Source organism: Channa argus, chromosome 14 (genome assembly GCF_033026475.1).
Source record: "Channa argus isolate prfri chromosome 14, Channa argus male v1.0, whole genome shotgun sequence".
Taxonomy (NCBI): Eukaryota; Metazoa; Chordata; class Actinopteri; order Anabantiformes; family Channidae; genus Channa; species Channa argus.
This window is the reverse complement of record NC_090210.1, coordinates 4,125,695-4,149,481: the sequence shown is the minus strand read 5'-3', so window position 1 is coordinate 4,149,481 and position 23,787 is coordinate 4,125,695. Positions and strand designations below refer to the sequence as shown.

Sequence of the window (23,787 nt, the reverse complement as noted above, 5' to 3'; positions counted from 1 at the left end):
CTTGCAACAGCTGAAATATATTTTATTTTATCAGGAAACACCCAAAATGCATTGGTAGAATTCCAGTCTGCTGCACATTTTGGCCAGCAAGATGATAAATTGACCAGGGAGCATTTTTGTCACTTGGAGTACTTTCTATAGGAACTGTCAACCCTGTTAATACATGTGTAAGCAAGTCTGGATTAAACTTCTCTGTGTTTTATGTCCATTTCACAGTCGACACCATGTATGACTATACCTCCATCTGTTGATTTTCCCATTCGGTGCAATTATCTGTTTCATTCAAATATGTTAGGGCAGTTGAATGCACACACAAGTGAAATGAGAGTAAATCCTTGTAAAGAGAGGACATGGGGAAAAAATGCCAGACGCAAACTAGGGATACACTTGGTTCATAGTTGGCGGCCTACACTCTGTGTGCCAAATCTGCCAACATGGATTGTTTGTTTCATCACAGAATTCTGGTTCTTAGGCAGGACACTTGTAGATATGGAGTTTATGCTCGACAGAAGTAAGATTGACTTCAAGGTACAGCTGTGATCTCTGGCTTCTTCCTATTAACGAGAGCATGGATTTTTTTCTTTCTTTTCAGTCTGGAAAAACTAACAAAAATGCAAAAAAGACTTGTCCTGTGTCCGTAATGTACAGAGTTCTCATATTCATGCATACATATGTGTTTCCTTCTATGGTGAAATGAAATGCAGCTGAAGTTAATTAAAGACTCTAAATTGCCCTTGTGAATGTGAGAGTCAGAGTGTGTAATAAATATGTTAAACACCAGAAAGGCCCTGCGTTGTGTCCGAGGCTTGTTTACTTGTCCTTTGGCCAAAACACGCTGAGATGATCTCCACAGGAAAAAGCTCATATAAAAGATGAATGAGGTGATTATTTAAGCATAATGCTGTTGAAAATCAGCTCCCACCGACCAACTCGTGACAAGCCAAGCTTTCAGAGATGTTATCTTCAGCAGGCAAGCAGCCATTATATCAGTCACACACCAGCTCCTTTTCTAAAGACTGTAACGTCTCGTCATTCCCTCGAAAGTCAAAGCGTTCTGGGTTTATCGTCTTCTCAGAGGAAGGCTAGTCATCGCTAACTGTCACAGTCAATATACACCTGAGCATTTTTGTGTCACCATGCTACGTACACTTCGCACGCATATGAGTGAGTAGTGTCTGGCATGTGTGTGCAAGCAGAACGGCTGCTCAGTGCATCACTTTGACTGACGTAACCCTGGTGTTGACAAGCAACAGACACCTTGACTCTGAATGCAGTTATATCCAGTGACTGATTCAGACAGAGAAAGAACAAGCTAGACTGAAAGATGGAGTGAAAAGAGAGGGAGACAGTTTAAACCTCTTGAACGTGAACGGGACTGAAAGCCTGCTGTCATTTTAGATTTCACTTCACTTGTCACATTTTCTCTTCCATTGAAGAGAAGTCTTTTTAATATTCAGAGCACTCCAAATCTCGCTACCTCCACTGTATGACTCCACTGCCACATTTGTTTGGCGTGAAACATCTCGCTGTGTCTGCTGCTTTCATCTAGACTATTCTTATTACCTCCAACACTGCTGCTGTTATACTGTCAGCACTGCTTCTACAAGGCCAAAGCCTGCAAATGAAAGTGCAGCCTCTCCAGAATCCAATTTCGTTCTTTTGTTCTGTGTGAAGCTGTCGAGCTTCTGTGATAGTTATTCTTTTTATGAATCCTGTCTGTCTGTGCATCCAGGCGTGCAATGAGTTCACCACCCATGTGATGAACCTGCTGAGGGAGCAGTCTCGAACACGACCCATCTCGCCCAAAGAGATCGAGCGCATGGTCAGTATCATCCACCGCAAGTTCAGCTCCATCCAGATGCAGCTAAAACAAAGCACCTGCGAGGCCGTCATGATCCTGCGTTCACGCTTCCTTGACGCCAGGTCTGTGTGTGATATGTGATTTGCTACAACACAAGCAGTCTGTTGAAATATAATATTTTTAATATTATATTATTTTAATAATATTTTTCCATTTTCCATTTTTAAGAACCCTTTTTTTATTACTTCTCAAGCTGAAGTTTATTTTCATTATTTTGCTTTTCTGATTTGTTTCACAGCTTTAAAACACTGTTCAGTGGAACTAGCTCAAACACACAGGAGAAAACGAAATGTATTTTAATAATTTTTGTTTTGCCCTTTTTGTTCTGCTTGCTTTCTGTCCAGACGAAAGAGGAGGAACTTCAACAAACAAGCAACTGAGATCCTAAATGAGTACTTTTACTCCCATCTCAGTAACCCCTATCCCAGCGAAGAGGCCAAAGAAGAACTGGCCAAGAAATGCGGTATCACAGTGTCACAGGTAACCAGAATGAATAAGCTTTGTCAGACACATCCACAGTTGAACACTTTTTTAAGTAAAGCTATGTTAACATTGAATGGGCTGCAGTGAGCTTCAGGGTTAACAGAGCTATATACTTTGTTCATATCTATCCAGCTTTGCTATTAGCATTTGAGAGCCAGTTGAGGCTAATTATTTTTAGCAAAGGACAGTAACACTATGCATCAAGGCTGAGTAAACTGTTTTAAATAATATGCTTATGTATTTATATAACACCTGCATTCCTGACATAGAGTACGTGTGAGTAAAAGTCCAGCACTAAGCATTTAAAGGGTAACTTTTAACGATGGCTCTAGTTGGGGGAGTACATGCCTATGAATCATATTAAATTCCCTTTCAAGTACATTTATAAAATATTCCATTTTTGGTTGTTGTTTTGTTTTTGTTCTTTCGGCTTATCCCGCAAGTTCAGGGTCACCACAGCGGATCATCAGTCCACATGTTGATTTGGAACAGTTTTTACAGCTGTTGCCCCCTCCTGACGCAACCCTTCCCAATTTCTACAGGGCTTGAGACCAGCACTGCATGGCTGGGGATGGGCTGTTGGGGGTTAAGTGTCTTACCCAGGGACACTTCGATATGTGGCCAGGAAGAGCGGGCCGCGAATCTTCGGTGGGCGGCCACTCTACCAACTGAGCTCCAAAAATATTCCTTTGTTGGTTCCTGAAAAAAACAGATGACATCATCTGGAGGAGTTTTTCAGTTCTGAGAATGCCATCTGATTGGTAATGCTATGGAGGTTGTAGTCATGGTTGATCTGCTCCTCCAGAACTCCATTTGGAGGAGAAAACTAAATAACTCTTCCAGATTATGTCATTTAGAGGCAGGCAAGGGCAGATATACAGGGAAAGCTGAGGGATGTTTAATACCAGTCATATAATATAAACGTACTCCCCCAATTTCAATCATAGGAAGGTTAATATTGGTGATTTGCATAGTAGAAACCAACATTGTTATGAGTGCAGACTGCAATGATTCAGTGCATGTCGGTTTAGAGGTACAAATATATTTAGAAGAACACAAGTACTATCAGAATGTATTCCTATAATATGCCTTTTGTTTTATGGTGTCCTTGCAGTGATATAAGTTTAATGTTATAAGTATAATTCATTCTATCTTGTCAATGATGTCTTGACAGGTATCAAACTGGTTTGGGAACAAGAGGATTCGATACAAGAAAAACATAGGCAAGTTCCAAGAAGAGGCTAACATGTATGCAGCGAGGACTGCAGTCAACGCGACCAGTGTGTCGGCTCACGGCAGTCAGGCAAACTCCCCCTCAACTCCCAATTCAGCAGGTGAACATCAGAGTGAGATTAACCAACACTAGGCTAAATTATCAGAAGCTCTTTATGTAGACCAACAAGCAAAGATATGTTTTTGATCACAGAACAGGTAGAAGCACAGCATAGAGCAGAATAATGTTCTTAGATCTGAGCTGCAACTCAAGAATTCAGTCTCTGGCTCTGTTTATATTACCAGGCCCTTCCTCTCCTTAACTAACCCAGTAATATGGTATGGGTTACCATCTCTCCTTGTTCCATTTGTTCTCTTTCTTCTTGGCGTATGCTCTTTGTCTTTCTCACCCATTTTCTTTCTCTCTCTCTCTCTCTCTCTCTCTCTCTCTCTCTCTCTCTCCCACTGTCTGTTATTGACCTCTTGGTCTTGTGGACGTTAATTTTTTCCTGCCTCTTGTCCGGTTGACCTCGTGCATGTCATTAAGCTGCTCAGAGGGCAAGCGGAGTCTTTTGTCATATAGAGACTTTGCAACTGTATTTGATTAGGACCGGGTGTTGAAATCAAGTTACACAATGGTCTCTTTACATCTGGGGAGCTGGGGTCCATTAATGGATGAAGACGGTTCTTTGGGTCTTCCTGCAGATCAGTTATTACTTCCTTAATGAAACACTAGCAGCAAAGACATTTAACAACTATATAATCTATAAGATTTGTTTTAACTGGACTCATTTTATACTTACATACTGTCTCCTTCTACTTGTTGATTTTTTTTTTTTTATTTTAAATTATGGTGCAGTGAGATTTCAGCTGTGCAGTTTGGAATAAAAAAGACTTTTTCATACTGTTTGTCATCCTCCCAAACTAACCCACTTAAAACACTTAAGCTTATGCATGCTCATTTTACCTCACTTTTCTGTCCCTGTCTTCCCATTTTTTCTTATCTCTTATCTTTGTCCTCCTTTCTTTCCTCCTCTCTGCCTCTGTGTATTCTCAGGTTCTGCTGGCTCTTTTAACATGTCAAACTCCGGAGACTTGTTCATGAGTGTGCAGTCCCTCAATGGGGACTCGTACCAAGGGGGGCAGGTTGGGGCCAACATACAATCCCAGGTAGGCGCCTCTCTAAGTTTAGTCTCTGATGTACCGCTGAAAAAAGTCACGAGACGACTTGTGATTTTGTTCAACGTCTGTCCAGTCTGTGAATGAGGATGCACATGGTAACTTGACCTACACAATGAACCAGAGGTTAGACGTAGCCTGAAGCTTTGCATTAATGTAGAAGCCATTGTCAACCCATAGTTGAGTAGACATCTACAGACAGATTTGGAAACGGTGCAGCACTCATCAGCACCCCTGACAAGAGTTCACATACCCACTGGTGCACTGTAGCTCCCTGACCTTGCCCCAGTTGACAGTGATGACCAACACAGTGTTTCAAGTGTTACAACTCTCATCATTGTAAAAGGAGTTGGTACCCAGGGTGATTTTGTTCATTTTGTTTGAGAGCTTTTGGCATAATTTCTTAATCCTTCCACCCCCCCACCCCCTTTTTTTTTTCTTTTCAGATCAGTCGTGCAAGTGCTTTAGGTCATTCATGAATATATAAAAACAATGACCCTTATAGGAAGTAAGTAGGTTTTCAGGGTTGGCCTTTAATTATTAAAAGTCATGTTCCTTTAAAAGGGTTCTTTTTCTGATCATGGCCTTGCTCATGGCAAAGTACAATTAAAAGACGACAAAACAAATAGAGAAAGTACAACTTAGACTAAATTGGCCTCTCGTCTTAGTCTGATTTATTGTGAAATCCATATAGCAGGTGTGTTGTCATTCTGAATGGCTGCTCTGCCAAAGGCTACAAAGCAGCTTCCAGGAAATGCTTGATGCCCATGGAAATGACTGCATTCCAGTAAACAAAAGTTAGAATTGAACAGTTTAACATTTGACCTCAATTACACCATATTTTTGCTGACTGCCATGTCAGGTAAATGTGTTTCAGAATACATCTTCAGAGTATTTGGTTCAGTCTTGCATTTTGTAAAAAAAAAAAAAAGTGTGTGTATATACTGTCAACAATAATGCAGGAGCCACATGTAGCGAATGCATTTCAGAGCACTGGGTTTAACATCTGTATTATTTCAACTCATTCATAATTGCCTAATGCTGTGTTTCTTTTATTTTTGTCCTTTTCCAACACCTGTTATCAAGCTTGTAATAGCAGCCAAGTTATTATGATGCGCTGTTTGTAACCTTTTCCTGTTTACGGTACCCTTTTACTATCAGAGTGACCTTTCCTTGTGCATGGCTGTCTTTGTTATCCAGAGCTTTTGTCTGACCAGGTCTTTTGTCTGTGTGTCCCTGTGGTTTCAGGTGGATACCCTTCGCCATGTTATCAGCCAGACCGGAGGATACAGTGACAGTCTCGCAGCCAGCCAGATGTACAGTCCACAGGGCATCAACGTAAGACCTGTAAAAACTCTTCCTCTTTTCTTCTAAACATTTCCTTTGCTTTCTTACTTTGCAATGATTCTCCTGTGGCAGGGGGTGTATAATGTTGTGTTATTTCTTGCTGAGATGCCACTTAGCAGAGTTGGCTAGGTTTGGCTGGTTGTGCACCCAGTTGCCCCGCTGCCCTAGTCGTGCCCTAGGTGGGAGGCAATGAGGCAGCTACCAGGCTGAGTACCTGGGCACACTGTCGGCTGTCGGACAATATTAGCGTCAGTGAAACACCTGCAGTCGACAGAAACAAGAAGGACACGGATGTCATCCTCCCTCCCAGTTCTGTTCTCGCATCGGCATCATAGGACAAAGCCATCCCCTCTGAGACTGGCTGCACAAAAAAAGTTCCCAGTTGCTAATTCTTAAAATAACTCTTTAACTAGCCTGTCAAAGGCTGGGCTGGTTTTCTAGGTCTTCTCGCTGGGCTGGGTGGTGTGGGACAGGGAATACTGGAGGCAGTGTGTTAGCATGCAGATCCATAGCGACAGGCTGCACGGGGCTGAACAGAGTCAATACGACAGTCAGAGGGACAGAAAGAGCGGGGCTTTGGGCTAGCAGTCCAAGCACATTGGTCAGATCATTCATCCACAGGAACATCCACAGCGACACTGACAGCCAAGCCTGCAACACCCCCCCATGCTAAAACAAGAACAAGGATGCTTAAAAGCAGTCACACTATGCAACAGGCTCAACTGGAAATAGATGATCAATGGACTGTGCTGGTGTGTCGGTCAGTGGAACAATTGAAAGCAGACAAAATCTCTAATGAAGTGACTCAGCGATAAGCCAGTTTTATTCAATTAGGGCCTTTATTAAACTGTTGCCCCAGATGTTCTGAACAATTACCCAAGAGGTTAGTTGTTCTGGAGGTATTTTTAGATTCCTCAAACACTTGTCTAGACATCTGAAAGAACTTTTCGATTTGTTGCACAAAAAAGACATACATATTACACTTATTATACAACCAAGTGTGACTCTTTCAATTTTAGACCTCATCCTGTGGATTTAACAGAACTACATTGTCATGTCACACGTTTACAGTTGCATAAATAGATGCAGTATTTAGCAGTGGGTTTATATCATAGGGTAAATCTTATAGAATATAAAGACACAACAGGCAAAAAAAAACTTGCAACAGGTGGGTTAACAAGACAGGGTAACAGCCAGCTGAGCAAAGAAACAGGCAAGCTAAAAAACGTTATCTTAATCTTGGTTGAGGTTCTTATATCTAGATTTAGTGGGAGTGCAGCAATGTGAGAACATGTAACTAGAAGACAGGACTTAAACTGGAGGAAGAGGCAAAGAGTAGGCTACTCCAAACCACTCACACAAAACAAAGCAAAAGTACTCTGCTCACACGGAATCTGACTAAATCATACCGTGCACAAAGCACTGCAAAGAATGAGATGTACTGTAATACCTGGAGAATCAGACGTCAGACCGATTGTAGGTAAGGTACTAGGAACTGGAAAGTGGTGAAGTAGAGAATAGAGCAGACAAAACGTGGCATAATTGACAAGACGTAACAGTAAAAAAGTGCCTGCCAACAAGAAGCCTAAATAGTACTGAGGTAGGTGTACCAGCCGGGGGGGGGGGGGGGGGGGGGGGGCACTGAACAAAGTAGAGGGCAGAGCTGAGAGAGAATGTGTGAGCAAGACCAGAGGACAGGGGAGAGCAAAGAACAAACCATAAACAAAGATGAGGATCATGATGATATTAATATAACGAGCAGAAACAACTACTGTGGTTATTGGTGGTGATGACATGAAGCTCTCATAGTACTTTTAAAAAAATTGCTGTCTTTCAGCAGTTGTGAATGAAGTACTTGTTTTTATTTAGCCCAGATGATACATTTTTCTTTCTAAGAGCTACTGACTGAACTCGTATGGTTCATATCTCCTTCTTTATCCTTGAACAGCAATTACACCCATCAAATTGCTTGTGGGTGTTGCTTATCCTAGAGACTCGAAATGTTTTTTTTTTTCCATTCTTCCTTTTTTTTCCCCTCTTGCATCTGAATACGTTGACAGACAGTCTTTACGCAAAATAACAGGGTTTGGAAATAAGAGGCTGCCAAAGCACGTTCCTAGCTCTCACTAATAGTGTGGAAATTACAATTAATGGTCTTTAGTCAACCTTTTATCCTGATTTGAGAAGGCCTCCGCTTTAAAGAAGAACTATTATTTATTGTGATAATTTATTCTTTTATCAAACATCTCAGAGGAATATTCTGAGAAATAGCAATGGTCTGTATATTTCGTGTTTTATCTCCTTTGTTTATCTCACATTATGTCGGCCATTTGGAGGAAAATACGAGCAAACTGGTGCAAGAATATTTTTAATGAACAGGGTTTGTCAGTTTGGTTTTTTGTTGGACAGACAACATATGCTTTTGAAGAGTAAGCCACATAACTTTCATATTTGTGTCTGAATTTCAGAATTTATAAATCCTTGTTTTACATTAAGGACTATCAATCTATTCAGAACAAGTTCATCTGGATTTGAGAGTGTTTTACTAAATTCTGAAAACTTTGCAAGTGATATAGAGGCATTGCACAACCCCTGTAATAGTAGTATATACTAGTCAACTGTAAGTAGTTTAATATTTTGGGAAATGTCTTGAGAGTTACTTTAATTTTCACATCCTAAAAATTATAACAACATATACATATACAGTATAGCACACCCCTAGATCTCTACATCTTTCTTGTTTTATCCAAACAAATACAGAACCTATAAATAAGGGAGTTTCTGTAAGTCTTGGCTGCCACAGTGGCTCCTAATTAACATCACCATGATGTTTTTGGTGGCAATAAATCAGAGACAGTATAACGTGTGAATTTGTCAGCATCCGTAGATTTTAGGAAAGAGCCGGGCTTCTCCTCTAGTTTCTGATCCTTACGATAAGCTAAGCTGAACATCTCCTGGCTCCAGCTTCACAGGAGACTGGCATCATCATTTCTCATCATTTCTCAGCGAGTGTATTTGCCAAAATGGCAACTAAAGGATAAAGCTGATAGTAAAAAATAAATACGGAGACATACTGGACCAAGAAAAAGCTGCTTATTATTGTTTTTAGTAAGTGCTACTAAAAATGAAGTAAATAGGATGTTTTGTTGGTTACTTGGTGATGAAGGAACATTGAACAATTTAATACTGCAATTAATAAGTTAAAAAATGTAATACTTCTGTGACACAGGTCTGTGGGACCATGGAACAAGCGTTATCAGACACCACCTCTTAGTGGGATCAATTCAATGATGGTTTTCCTCTTTTTATTGATTTTATTAACAGCGAGAAATATTGTATGGAAGAGTGCAAACCGTATCCTCAAAGATACTCTTGTACCCATGTTGTATCCTGTAGTACACTGTTACTATTAAGCTTCCTGTCTTATCTCCACAGACAAATGGAGGCTGGCAAGATGCTCCGACTCCTTCGTCAGTGACATCGCCCACAGAAGGACCCGGGAGCGTTCATTCAGATACTTCCAACTGAATATATCCATCTCTACACTTCATCTACAAAAAAAAACATGGACTGTCCTTGATATTCACAGTATTAAACATGGGAATTCAATGTCCCACACTTTGGAGAGTTACTGTGAAGCCCTAAGCAAGAAAAAAAACAAAGTAATATTTCCTCTACTTCTAACATTGGACATTTGGGATACAAAGAAAAGGTTTCACAATAAAACTTAAAACAATACCGCAATCAACGGAGACATTTGTACAGATTTCACAATATATTCAGAGGGCTGGGGTTACTTATTCACTCATAATGTTTTCACTCAGTATGATGAAATGATATGAAAAAGTAAATAAATCAAATCATTGGTTTTACCTGAAAATACTTCATTCTACCTCTCAGCCACTAAAAAAAGTAGGGAAATGTCAGTTTCCATTATTTGTTTTGTAAAAATGAAACTTTTGTCTTTGCGAGCAAAAGGCACATCTTCTTACTTACATTTTGTTGTCTCACCTATGATCCACCATTTTGACTTAAATATTGCGCAGTTGTTTACAATGTGTGCTTGATTAAAAAAAAAGAGTATGTTCATCTTCCCCTCAGTCCCTGACGAGTCAAAACAAAAGTTCTGTCAGGAGATTTTACCTTTAAGGTAACCCTGTGAAGTAAGTTATCTGTAAAACAATAAATAAATACTTGTCATCAAATCAGACAAGCTTGACATCATTCATTAAGATGGAGGATATATCAGCTTAAATTATTTTACACCCTGTTGGTTTTGGTTCTGCAGCATATTGGTAGAGTGACAGTGACAGAATTACAGGATTCCCTGACACAGAGAAAATTGACTTTAATTTGCCTGAATTAAAAACTGATTTTTTTTTTTTATTGTTACATCATCACAACTGCAGAAGAAACATTTTCCACAACGCCAAAATGCTGATGTGACCAAAACAAAACTGTTAAAAGAAAGTCTATTATATCTTTCCATTAAATGCATACAACATTATTTCTTCTCCAACCCATTATTTCAATCATCATCTACTGTCATTTAGCTGTGGTGCTACAATCAAGTGAATAATACTCTCCCATTGACAGAAAAGATAAATTATCACCGTCAACGCAAAACAAAGTTTGTCAAAGACATCTGTAACTGAGTTTGTTTTTCAATACATGAACCACAATCCACTTAAACAGGGAAGTCATTATGTTAATAGAGTTTTACATGCTTACACAGTGAATCCTTGCTGGTGAATATATAGCACAGGTCCAGAGATGCTTGTAGCGTGTAGCTACTGATCATTGCCATGACAGAAGCATCTGGATGTACCTGAAATGCTGCTCAGCTGAGGACAATTTGATATAAAGACAATGTTACGTTCCACATTTAGTTGAATTGTGTCTTTACATTTATTTACATTTTCAATCAATATATTACTCTGCTGGTACTGCTTTAGTAACCCTATTGACACCAAAACAAATGTAGACCTTTGAATTCATGCTTGTCTTACTACTATCAGACTGATTTCTTTCAGTATCGAACATTTATGAAGATTGTAAATGTTAAACATTAAGCACTAAAGAGGGACATGTCATTATGTCAAATTATGTGTATTCTGAGCAGTCTAACCTTGTTTATAGACACTTTTTTTATGTTGTGTGGCCTATTTGTTTTTGTATTTGTTGTTTTTTTTTTTATTGTTATGCTTAATGTAGCCTATTACTTTTTGCTTTCCTAATCGTGAATTAGCTCATGAACCTTCCACATGTGTTTATGTGCACCATTGTGCTTGACTTGCTTTGTTGGAAAGCGTTTTCAACACATTAAAAATTATATGTAATACAGCGAGACCATACATCAGCATTTTTTTATTGTGGAGTTTACGAGAGAGCAAAGACCTGTCATTTTGCTCGGGATCACATGAAAGCATCAGAGGCACCGTGGTAATCACAGGCACTTTTGTGATAACTGAAAGTCAACCAAGGTTAGCGACTGCCAGTAGACATTCCCCTTTTATGGCTGGTAGTGTGCCTGCCTGCTGTAATGGCTCCTGTCCAACTTGTTAGTGTACATACATTCATGTACACACACACGCGCACACACACACACACACACACACACATACACACAATATGTTAAAATCCATATTAGCTATCTTTTCATTAAAAGAAAAAGCCACTTACAAACAAACAGCAGACAGAAATCACTTTTTATGAAGCATTAAACACATCTAATTCCATAAATCTACTATTTATTTAAGAACCCCATTACAAGTTTTATAAGTCTGTAGCACACAGCCTTAGACGTAATCATTCCTACCAAAGATGACAATCTGAAAAAAAAAACTGGTCACAAACGTTAGGCAAAACTAATGCATTTGCCGAAACATGTGGAGAACTAAAGTTTCTATCAGAAGGCACTCAAACAACAGACTTAGAGCATTTGCTGGGGACTATTTTCAGATGAATGTACATTTGGTGCTCCTATGCAGAATGGTGCATGTGGAGTGTAATGAAGATAAACTACATGACCCACTGATGTGTCTGTGGCACAGAGGAAAATGTGAATTATATAAACACCCAAAAGAAAGAAAGGAAGAAAGAAGGGAAAAAACGAGTAACATACTTAGGTTGTCTTATATGTTGTCACTATAAATATCAAAATCTGATAGAATAAGAGAAGAATTGTCAAGTCCCTGTATGACCCTTCTCGTAAATACTACAAACAATGCCCCTGACATTATCTGGCTGGACAGTTCAATGTCTGACGGCATTACATTCATGGCAACTGAATATTCATAATTGGCCAAACAACAGGGGTAATGCTATAAGGGAGCAGTTGGCGATAAAGTCTGCACACGGTCACAGGCCTTGACTGCTGAGCGCGTGTGAAATGCCAAAACCAGACTGCTCCCCTGCGCCCTGAGGGCAGCTAAGGAGCCAGCCCTCTTTCACTAGCACAGGGGGCATCAAAGACAATCTGACAAGACTTCAACCAACAGCATCTTCTGACTTGTGCAACATTGCGTTGATTACTCCAGCCCCTATCATTTGCAACAAAAACATCTTATGACATACGTTGTGGCATGAATGATAACTGTTTTCAGTCATTTTTGAGGGATTTTGTCATGCAGTGTAGTTTTAACACCTCCTCGTTCCTCTGAGGTGCTGGTGCTGTGCAAGCTGATTGAAATCTAATGTTGCTGTTGACATCTGCCTCCCCAGCTGTCATTGTACCACTGTTTATAATTACAGCTGCCATGGAAGAGCATGGGTGGGTGGCCCAGACACCTTGTCCTTCCCTCTTAACAGAGCCCAGCAGATTGCTTTATGTGCAGTGACACAACGGACCAGACCCTACTGCTGCTGCTGCTGCTCCTGCTGCTGTTGTTGTTGTAGGACTGACTGACCACACGAGTCCCTGGGTGGTGCATCCAGAATTCACTCATACACACTCTTCACAATTTAGACTCAGCATAAGGGACTGGGTGTGGCATCTAGATCTCTTAAATTACAAGCGTACAAGTCTTTTTTTATCGGGTTTTGGAAAAGATAACCAGACACACAACCAAAAAAAATAATTACTATGTTACTATAATATTGCAATAATTACATGAGGTTAGAAACCAAATTATTTGATTCAAACAAACACAGTTTACATAAAGGACAGACAGTTGCTGTCCATCTCCACAAGATGGCAATGTGAACAGGTTTGTTAAAAACCTTCACAGCATCTATACATGATGAAGGTGTTAAATTTAATTATACCTACTGGGAATTGTGTGATTGCAGTGAGCAGCCACTTTTAGTGGATGCAAAAGAATTCTGCTAGTATTCTGCTAGCTTTTCACTTATTTTTCTTTTTCAGTTACACTTGCATAACTGTGAAAGCTTTGTTATGTCCCTAAGGTGATGACATAGTCTTCTGTTTTCCATTCTTGCTGATATTTTTCTTTTGTGTGTGTGTGTGTGTGTGAGAGAGAGAGAGAGAGAGGGAGACTGATCTGATTCTATTATTGTGGTGGTAATTGAATTGTTTCTTCTAATTCAATGGCTGAATGGTTTTAAGATACTTTTTTCAAATTTAACTATCTTCTCACACTTCCCAGCATTTCTGCAGGGATTGTACTTTTATTATAAAACATAAGAACATATAGAACATAAGAAGAGGGGGGAAAAAAAGGGAAATTATTTTTTATTTTTCTACATAGTCATATCACCACAGTGTTTCCTCACATCATTGGAGCTCTCGTATCCCTTCTGACCTACTGGCCGAGTCCTTATCTATAATGACAGCTTCTATAACTGATAACTTAAGCTTGTGTGCGGGTCGTTTAAGCTGAAACGACCCACTGTAAAAACTCTCTGTTGAAGTTTTGTCTCCGTGCGCCTCTGGTGACAACACAGCAGTAACACAACGCCAAACAGGAACATTCCTTGACCCCGATGCTCCTCCTCTCTCCTCACGGTGCCACATCCTTCTGAAATCTTGCCCCACCACTTTCTTGAAACAGCAACCTGCTCTAACGTCGGCGGAAAACAACATGGCAGACGTTTCCGTCCCGCCTGGAAGAACCGGCGGAATTGTGGTAATTAAAAGAAAACGCGGCAGTGAATTAACAAGTGTTGCATTGTTTCCAGTAATGGGGGGAAAGTCTTTACTCATTCATGGATGCACGGGATGGGGCAACTCTTCGCATCCTGTAGATGTATTTTCTTTAGAGCTACACGTGTGTTTCACACTGATTTCGTGCAGGCAAGAAACGTGCAGCACAAAGCTCCTGTTCGGTTTTCTCTGCGTGTATGAGTGAACACGATGCTGACGTTTATCTTGTTCTCCTAGATTAACGATGACTGGCCAGGCTACAGTTTAGACCTCTTCAGCTTCCCAGCTCACTACTCCGGAGATTTAGACTCTGTCATTATTCCACACGGCCTGATTATGGACAGGTACCACAAAATGAAAGTAAAGAATCCGTCTTTGAGGGTACTTGGGGACAACATCGTGCGATGCACCATGTGACTTTTACACAAGTTTTGTTAAAGCTATGTAGAGGAATTCTGGGACTGTAAAACTAGTATGAAATACTTTTTAAAATGATCACAGATAAGCTAATTAACTCATAAATGAGATCAATATTAATATATGATCTGTTATAATTAAAGGGCAACTTCACCAAATTTTAAATTGGCTTTAGTTTAGGGTGTAAATTGCATTAATGCTTTTAAACTTCCCTCTTACTTCCCTTTATTCAAATATTTCTCCATTTCTAGCTAAAAACCTCCAGATGACATCAACCAGAGGAGTTTTCATCTGTAGGAGTTCTGATGATGTCATCTAGGGGAGCTCTGGAAAGCAAACTCCACAGTGTGCAACAAGTAGAGAGATTTTGATACAGGGAAGTCAATGGGAAATTTAATGGCATTTATGTACATGTACAACCCAAACTAGAACCAAAAGAAGCAAGTTCAAAATCAGTGGCGTCCTTTTTATGTATTTCAGAAAATGTGTAAAAATTTTTAATGTGAATCTAAAGAAATCACAATTTGTGTCAGTATTGCACGTTGATGGACAATATTGGCATTTATGAGTCTGAATATTTGAATCAACTTCAACATATGTGGAGTTCAGTAAAATGTGTTCTACACTGACATACTTACATGAAACAAAAACAGCACATTTTTAAATGCTCACAAATTGTCAGAAAATGCTTAAAGTGTTATTTATAATTTCTCCAATAACAAAGCGACATCGTCACATGTTGCATTTACCTGACCAACAGTCCAGAACCGAAATGGGTTGAATTTACTATCATCATGTCTGACCGAGAGAAACATAAACTCTTTACATTTAGAGGTTTTTATGCTCAGTTGATTAATCAACTAATCATTGTGGATCTAGTCAGTATTATTTGGCCTTCATTCATATGCAAACATTCCTATCATATTAATATGTAGTTGAATATAGGCTGGTTGTAGTAAACACACACTTCACACATTCTTTAGTTTGTCCCTTTAACCTTCCACCAAATCTCATTGGTTTATGTTTTTTTGTTTTTGATGACATACCGCAGGTAAACAGCAAACAGGAGTATAAACATGGTAAATATGGATTACTGTGTGGATCAGACCCACAGCCTACAATTTTGAATCACCTGTAACCCCAGCATTCATTGTACCACTGGGGTTACAGGTCACAAAGTGTTACGGAGGAAATGTACTTTTTACGCTGTTTTAGAACAGAACGTCTTGCTCGAAACATCATGGATGACCTGGGGGAGCATGACATCGTGGTTCTGTGTGTGCTGAAGGGAGGGTACCAGTTCTGTGCCGACCTGGTAGACAGGATCAAGGCACTCAGCCGCAACTCCAACCGCTCAATCCCTATGAGGGTCCACTTCATTCGTCTCAAGAGCTACCTGGTGAGATTGTGCCTGCCACTGTACTAAAAGTACTCAGACACTGATACTTTGACTTAATTGGTGTGTATGTGAATGACGAGTCACTCTTTGGGCATAAGGTTATCAGTCCTGATGAGTAGTCATGACTTAGTCACAAGTTATATTTTATAGACTATGACAGAGATATCTTTGTGTAGATGGGCCATAAATGTAGTGTTTTCATGTAGCCACAGTAGCCACAGCAGAAAGAAAAATACCACAGACTTTGAAATTAGGACCCTGTAGATAGTCTTGTGCTTTTTGTCAACTGTTTCAAGTTTGGAGATAATTTCTGTCAATAAATGTGGCAAATGCCAAAAGAATTAGTTTGGTCAAATAATGTCTGTTCTCCTCTACTGTAAGTGAGAATGAAACATTTAAGTTTGCATTTTACCACACGTTTTATTCTTGACTCGTTTTTATTCTCACAGAATGATCAGTCAACAGAGGATCTTCACATAGTCGGAGCTGAGGATTTGTCTTTTTTAGCTGATAAGGTAATATTTGTCCTGTTCAAACTGCTCTTTAATTACAGAATAAACACAGTCTAAATAAGGTCTATTACAGTAAAACTAACACAAGTAGCATGGAGATGGTGGACTTGACTGATGATAGCCTCAAGAGGGCAGCCTCTCCTCTGCCATCTCTCTCTCCAGTATGACTAATTGGTTCTGTGCTTCTGTAAAGGAGATAAAAGATGGCAGTTTCTGACAATACTAGCAGTGATCAGATACCAGCTGTTTTAATGTAATAAATTCTTAGGATTCTCTCGCTTTATCTAAGTGTAAGCAAAAATCTATACGCATCTGAGTTGATATCACAGCAGATCAGGAGGAATGAAATGTGAAAATGTCAAAATCCGTACTTTAATAATGAACTGAAATATCAGTGATTGTGTCTGTATGCATATGGCTTTTACCAAACCATAGGAGAGTTATAACATGCACTAAACATGAAGAGTACAGTTCACTAACCCATGGAGGTGATTTGTGGTGTAGCAAATTAGAAACAGATACTATTTCTAAAATTGTGTTACAAACAATCATATTTATTTTTAAGTCCAATCCTTGATTGTTTAGTTTGTATTGTATTATTTTGCTCCATATTAAGGAGTCACAAAACAATCACACTTCTACAGTATGTCAACTGTTGAAATATGTAAACACTAAAAACCCCTTTGGCCAATGAACGATCCTTCAGTGCAACAACTACAGTGTATAGGTCAATACGAGGGCTGCAACTAAATGTTTTCATAGCTTAAAAATAAATTAAATATCAAAATTGTCCATATATTCTATTATTTGCATGTGTCCAACATGCTACAGCAGCATTAAAAATAACATCAATACCCTTAAAATAATTTTTTAAATGACAGCACAACTGTCAGGCACATTTGTCATCAGAGGGGATTTTTGGTATTTGTGAACGTATGTCTTGTAGGAAAATGGTGTGTGTGTGACGGTTTGCATGTCTGCAGCTTGTTTGCAGACTGTGCTTCTTTGTGTTCCTGTGTGTACACAGAGATGAATTACTTAACCACTACTACAGAAGTCATAAGTCAACTAGAGTAATACTACGTAATTTATATCAGCTGATCCGAACACTTTCTTGCATACACACACACACACACACACACACACACGCTTATACGCCCTGTAGCCAGGCGTGGCATAGATGCCTAAAGCATGAATAGGAGATGAGGTAGCATGTGTGAGTTGTTGCCGACTGCTTTGCCCTCAGTATTTTAAGTGTGCTTGTGAAATCCCTGGGCTCCTTGAGATGTACTAAACTAAAATTAGTCGACCTGTTTGTAACCGAATCTTGTGATGTTTTGCTGGTAGAAGTGAAATACTTGTATGGCGAGGAACATATTACATGTTCCGTGTTACACCTACGCCTCTCAAGGCTTTATTCAACAGGCAGCAGCTTCCCCTTTCTGCTTAGACTTGATATAACTTGTTCCTTTATACTTCTCTAGGGTATACTATGCTCTTAATAAATATGGATGAATAATGAGCATAAAACAAAGCATGACGACATGCTTGAATGAATCCTTTGTTTGAAAAGTAGGGTAAACAATTACATGCCAGTTAAAGTTTTGTTTTGCTTTTTTCATCTTGACCTAGCTGGGCTGAAGTAAAGCTGAAGATTGTGCCTCTTAACATAAACAGTGCCCAGTTGTCTCCGGTTGATTAGACAAACATTTGTAGAATTTCAGCTATTTCAATGTGACATTCAAAGAAGGACTGTAGGAACACAGATTTCCAGTCTGGATGAGGCAGCTTTCAGCTGCCTGCAATCCTTTCCTTGCATAATCACTGATATCATAAAATGTAATAAAGTGCTTACAGATACAGTGGTTGCAGTAGGGTTGGTTGGGTGTGACTCAGTTGATAACATGTGTTTCAACACACATCTTGTTAGACATTTCCAAAAAAAGACATAAACATTATTTTACTTTTATTCGTGTTTTTTATTTGGTTCCCCATTGCTGTCAGTAAAAGTTAGGCTGTCCCACAATTTTCTCGGACTTTTAAATTAATAGTTTATTGCCATTTATATCAAAACTACATAACTTTTGTAAAGTTGTATGGGCTTGTTTTTCAACATAAAACACTATAGTCTCTTATCTATTTCAACCTGAGAATAATTGTTTCTTTCCTCTCTTTTCTTTCCCGCTGCCATAAGAACGTACTGATTGTGGAGGTAAGTCCACTATGTTTTTTTTTTGTTTTTTTTTTATTCCCTTCACTGAACAGATCTATCGTATTTCTTTCCATGATTGGCTATTCAGGTCAAGAGGAGCCAGGAAAAGCATTTTAATTCCTTCTACTGGATCTGATTCTAACATGAGGAAAACTTTTTAATAAGCTGACCTGTATTTAGGAAAGAAGAGAATTATTTATTCCAACATGATCATAAACTTTTTGGCACAGTCTTTTAGTCTTGTAGTGGGGAAACAAATGACATTTACAGGAAATACATTTGCTTAGTGAGTAACATTTCCTTACTGGGCATATGATGTAGTGCGGTTAATATTTTGAAAGAGTAGTCATTAGTCAGTGCTTAAAAATCTGTGAGTTAAATATGTAATAACTTTGGCCGCTATAGCAGTAAGTAATGGCGATAAGTTCAACAGCCCCAAGAGGTCAAAGTGCCAGAGCTAGTTGGGTTTATTGTTTATATTTATTGATTAAAACTACTCAGTCAAAAGGCACAAAGTTACCACAAAGATGGAAAATAACTCAAAAATGATTAACACCGACTGTGGCGCAGGAAGGTACAACGGTCTTTTTCGTGTTGTTGGTTCGATCCCTGGCTCCTCCAGTCACATGTCGAAGTGTCTTTGAGCAAGACACTGAACCCCAACTTAGTTGCTCGCTCCCCCATCGGTGTATGAGTGTGTGTGTGTGAGTGTGAATGGGTGAATACGAAGCAGTATAAAGCACTTTAAGGGGCAGTAGGTAGAAAAGTGCTATATAAGTGCAGACCATGACGTGAAACGGTCCACAAGAAAAATAGAATTAAAAGTTAAAAAGAAAGAAAATGTCCAAAATAGAAAACACACTATGCAACACAAGGTTTACAAACTGTGCCGTCAGTGTTTTCACTCAACCTCACAGCGTTGTCTTTGGCAGCAGCAAGGAGCTGTTTTCAGCTAAACAGCTCTGAGAAACTATTTTACATTATCTGCAGACAGGCAAAGTTAGTAAGTGTGGGCTGGTCCCAGCTGGTTGTGGGATTTAGCAGGAGAACCAGATGCTGTTCTTAGGTGTTCAAAAATTAAACCAACAAAATTGATAAGGCTTAAATAAAAAGTATTAAACATATATACAGCTGGATAGAAACTAGACTGCAATCTAGGGGTGTCTCTATGTATTTATTTATTTTTTGCTTCATAGAAAATAGGACAAAAATCACTGTATTTCAAAGGAGAGTGTCTAAGAACAAACTACTGTAGGGCTTTATGACCACTTTTACATGACAAAGCATACTACTTCCTGTGGCTTCATTCCACCACTAACTTTTGCCTCTTTCCCTAATGCCGAAGGTCAAGAGGCAGTTTTGTGTGAAAATGCTGCTTTTTACTTTTTACTTCCTTTTTCAATTAAAGTCAATTCTTTTCAAGAAATAAATCCTAAACAGTTATGTAATACAATTGAAAGGGGACTTAATTTCTTTTTATTTGCCTTTCACAATTGGAGTCCTCTTGCTTTCTCAATCCCGTTTTCCTGTCTTTGCCTTTTCAGGCCATTGTAGGTACCGGAAAGACAATGAAAACTCTCCTGAAGCATGTCGAAGCTTTCAGGCCCAAAATGATCAAAGTAGCAGGGTAAGTTACTTTAATGGTTTGTGAAGACCTCAAAACAAAACCAAAAAAGACAGACCAATTGTTTTGCTTTATGAATCACTCAGATTCTAGACTTAAAGGTGGGAACCTTTAAGTCTAGACAGACAGAAAAGAGACTGGGAGACACAAGCAACACAGGTTTCAGGTGCTGTTGTTCACAATGAATGTCGTCCCTTGACATCCTACAGGGCAGGTAAAAATAGATATTGTGCAATAATCTGCTTTTTTCCCCCAGGTTGTTGGTGAAGAGGGTACCACTGAACTCGGCGTGTCTTCCTGACTGTATGTACATGACCAACCCTTTCAGATGTTTGAGTCAAGTTTTCCCTTCACATTTCAAATAATTGTTGCCTCGTGTTTCTTGGTGAGTCAGTGGACTGTAGAAAATGGTTAAACTTAAAGTTCCTCTTTGTCTTTTTATTTCAGATGTGGGCTTTGAGATACCCAATCATTTTGTGGTTGGATATGCCTTAGACTACAATGAGTATTTTAGAGACCTCAATGTAAGTCAGTCAAAAGTGACTCTGTTTTAGACAAAGAGTTTGCATTTAGTGTCGAAGAAACCTATGTTTTGTATAGTTGTAGAACATGTGCATATTCTCCTATGTGACTGGTGTTTTTCCTCCTTTGTTAGCATATCTGCGTGATCAGCGAAAGTGGGAAGATTAAATACAAGATTTAGAAAACTACATAGAGGAAACTGTCACACGGATGTCATCATTCAGCTGCTATGACATTTAATCTTAAGCATCTCTGTTTTGTTATAACATTCCTTTGATGAAATGTTTATACGTTTTAACTATAGTTGCTGACATTTAACTGACTTTAGCAAAGCACCTGTGTGTTTTAAAGCTGCAGCCTCATTCTTAATGGTAACGAAACTGATTCACATGGAAACTATTCAATGCTGCTTTACTGCTACTATGTGTTAGTTTGACTCAAACACAAATGCCATCTTATTTTTACATCACTTTGTATGCATTCAAAATAACTCGCAGAGTCTTAACCTGTATGAATGTAAATGTTTTTTATGTCCATGCACTGAGAAACATGTCATCTTCTTCTAAAACGAAAGGGACTTACACTGTTTCTATCAGGACCTTTTTGCCATTTAGTGATTAAAGTGTTGCATTTACATCATCTGTACATGGTAATTATAATTTTTATTTACTGATTCAGCTGTCATCTTTAATGACAGAAAGAAAAGCTGTTAGGTAGCATTGGTTTTTTTGGGTATCTAATTTTTTATTTAACACCAGTATTTTACAGTTCTGTGTTCTATAATACTTAAGTATCACTGCATTAAACAATAAATAATTGTCTGATTAGAAGGCCAAAGTCACATCTACCATTGTTTGGTTAAAAAACCTACAAATGAAAAAGGAACAAAAGAGAGTCAGTTGTGTTTAGCTCTTTGTACTCATATGACATATGACTCCCAGTCTTTAAGCAGGGTACTCGTGCTGTGAAAGCAAAACTGTGAGATCTGCTAGGGATTACAGTGACCTTTTAACTGAACTTGCTTTAAGAATACTGTGTTGATCAAGTGCTCCTTTTTAAATACTGTTATTTCTTTTAGTCACCTTACTTTTTGGCTGTACTGAAATAAGTTTTCAGATGGTACCAATAACAGACAGAAAAAAAAAATACAAGAAAATTAAACTGGTTAAACCCTTAATTAAGACTACATATGTAATACTGGAAAGGGGTAGTTATGGTATCAAAAATATTAGTATATAATAACATGGCTGCTGTGGATGCTAGGATTTTTTTTTATTTATTTATTGTACAATACATACATTTTTATAAGTTGATTGAATGTTCACATATGACATCTGACCAGAAAATATAAGTAACTATTAAAAAAAAAAATGAAAAAAAATGAGAAAACAAAATCTGCTTATGAAATTTGGCAAAGTATTAAATTAACAAAAAGTTAAATTGTCCAGAAAGCACAAGAAAAAATGTTGAAATAGAATTGTTTAAATATAGGCTACTTCACTTGGGGGATATTTTCAGGAAGTAAATCACAAAAATGTTCTTGTTTGTGAGGTGCTACTGATATAGCCCAGACAGGTATAAGTTGTTTGCCAAGCTCATATCTACATAAAATCTTGACTGGAAGTGGACGTTGCCAGACAAGCTTTGCGAAAAATCTCCCAAGTAACCTTAAATGACCTCTGCAACAAAAAAACTGGCAGTCTCAACAACAGGTGGCCCCATATGTTGGAGCAGAGTAAAAGCGACATTTGTCAGGGTCCAATCTGAGCGCTTGTTTTTAGCACATAGCTGGAATCTCTTTCAGATTGTGTATAGTACGTGCCTGTTAATTTGGGGCATTTATTTTGAATATTTGTTATTGGGAGGATGTTGTGTCCGCAATCATGCCGTATGGTACGTGTGAACGCATTCCTCATGTCAGCCCTGCTCGACCTCTTTTTGAACCAGGACGTGACTTCTGATTTACCCTTGTTGTGTTTATACGAAAGCGTAATGGTGGATTGCTAAGAGTCGCAAGCAATATGAGAAATGATCGCTTAGTGTGCATATTTATTAAACAAATTCCACTTTGTCCTCCTCGCAAGCTCGGTTCACTCGACTCATTGAACTCCATTAAAAAACACCACTCTTTTAACCAAGGCTGCGGCGTCCTTTTGTAAACTCGCACCCGATTGGTCGAGTCGAATACAATGCCGCTCGTGATTGGCTGACAGTGTCCTGTTGACCGAAGGTGGACTCCCAGAGAGTCGGGAACGCTGAAAGCAAAAAAAAAAAAAAAAGAAAATCCAGATACCAAAACTGCACCATGCGCCTCCCGTGAGTGTGTTCGGAAAAAATCACAGGGAAATAGGCTGTAGTCGAAATAAATAGAATTATGACCACGCCTGGCTATTCTGAAGTTCCCACGCAATGTTTTTACTCTTTGTCCTCAGGTCTACGGACAACCGCAGTCGCAGCTGGCCGTCTGTAATGACGCTTCTCCACTACACAGGTAACTTTGTTTAAACTCCAGCCGTTAGCTTGGGTGCTAACTGCAGCGGCAGTAGCCTGTTGCTTTAACTTACTTGCTTAGGACGTCGTTTTACCTACTTCACAAGCAGCGTTTACATACGGACTAAGCCTAAAAAGCGGCTAAACCATGTCATGTACAGCTTTCGACTGGTTTGTGTTGGTGTTTTGTTAAAGGTAACAAAGAAATTGCTACTTTTGATGGTCTGTTGAGAACAACAGCCCGACACGCTGTGTTCGAGCCTCCGTTGACCATCGATCCTCAAACGAGAAATTCTAATTCATTTCCTCTGAAACAAAAAAAATAGGCTTTACTATTGAAAGTTAGCAATTTGATGGGATGACCTGGCTTGTGTTGTAAACCACCGGGACTAAATGTTTGTAATTTAAATTCAAAATGTGATCGC

The 23,787-nt window shown here is 39.0% G+C and overlaps 3 protein-coding genes across 10 annotated transcripts in view; all 3 read left to right on the top strand.

The window, feature by feature from the left end:
• The window catches only part of pbx1a (pre-B-cell leukemia homeobox 1a), a 49,005-nt gene extending 37,580 nt beyond the window's left edge, over positions 1-11,425 (top strand). The window contains exons 4-9 of one of the 4 annotated variants that reach the window (XM_067475649.1): positions 1,733-1,923; positions 2,206-2,341; positions 3,519-3,678; positions 4,614-4,726; positions 5,984-6,082; positions 9,518-11,425. In XM_067475649.1, the coding sequence (XP_067331750.1) occupies positions 1,733-1,923; positions 2,206-2,341; positions 3,519-3,678; positions 4,614-4,726; positions 5,984-6,082; positions 9,518-9,610 (792 nt within the window). In that variant the 3' untranslated portion in view covers positions 9,611-11,425. The remainder of the gene's footprint in view (positions 1-1,732; positions 1,924-2,205; positions 2,342-3,518; positions 3,679-4,613; positions 4,727-5,983; positions 6,083-9,517) is intronic. The other 3 variants (XM_067475650.1, XR_010910667.1, XM_067475651.1) reach the window with 3 other exon arrangements.
• A 2,572-nt stretch (positions 11,426-13,997) lies between these two features.
• prtfdc1b (phosphoribosyl transferase domain containing 1b) lies at positions 13,998-21,511 on the top strand. Its single transcript, XM_067475648.1, has 9 exons — positions 13,998-14,169; positions 14,424-14,530; positions 15,819-16,002; positions 16,452-16,517; positions 18,709-18,726; positions 20,271-20,353; positions 20,607-20,653; positions 20,798-20,874; positions 21,006-21,511. Exons 1-9 carry the CDS (start codon positions 14,125-14,127, stop codon positions 21,051-21,053), a joined length of 675 nt encoding a protein of 224 aa, XP_067331749.1. The 5' UTR covers positions 13,998-14,124; the 3' UTR covers positions 21,054-21,511.
• A 1,603-nt stretch (positions 21,512-23,114) lies between these two features.
• The window catches only part of arhgap21b (Rho GTPase activating protein 21b), a 35,267-nt gene continuing 34,594 nt past the window's right edge, over positions 23,115-23,787 (top strand). For 3 of the 5 annotated variants that reach the window (XM_067475631.1, XM_067475632.1, XM_067475629.1), the window contains exon 1: positions 23,149-23,363. The gene's annotated coding sequence lies outside the window, so the exon portion shown is untranslated. Of the gene's footprint in view, positions 23,364-23,787 lie in introns of all 5 variants that reach the window. The other 2 variants (XM_067475630.1, XM_067475633.1) reach the window with 2 other exon arrangements.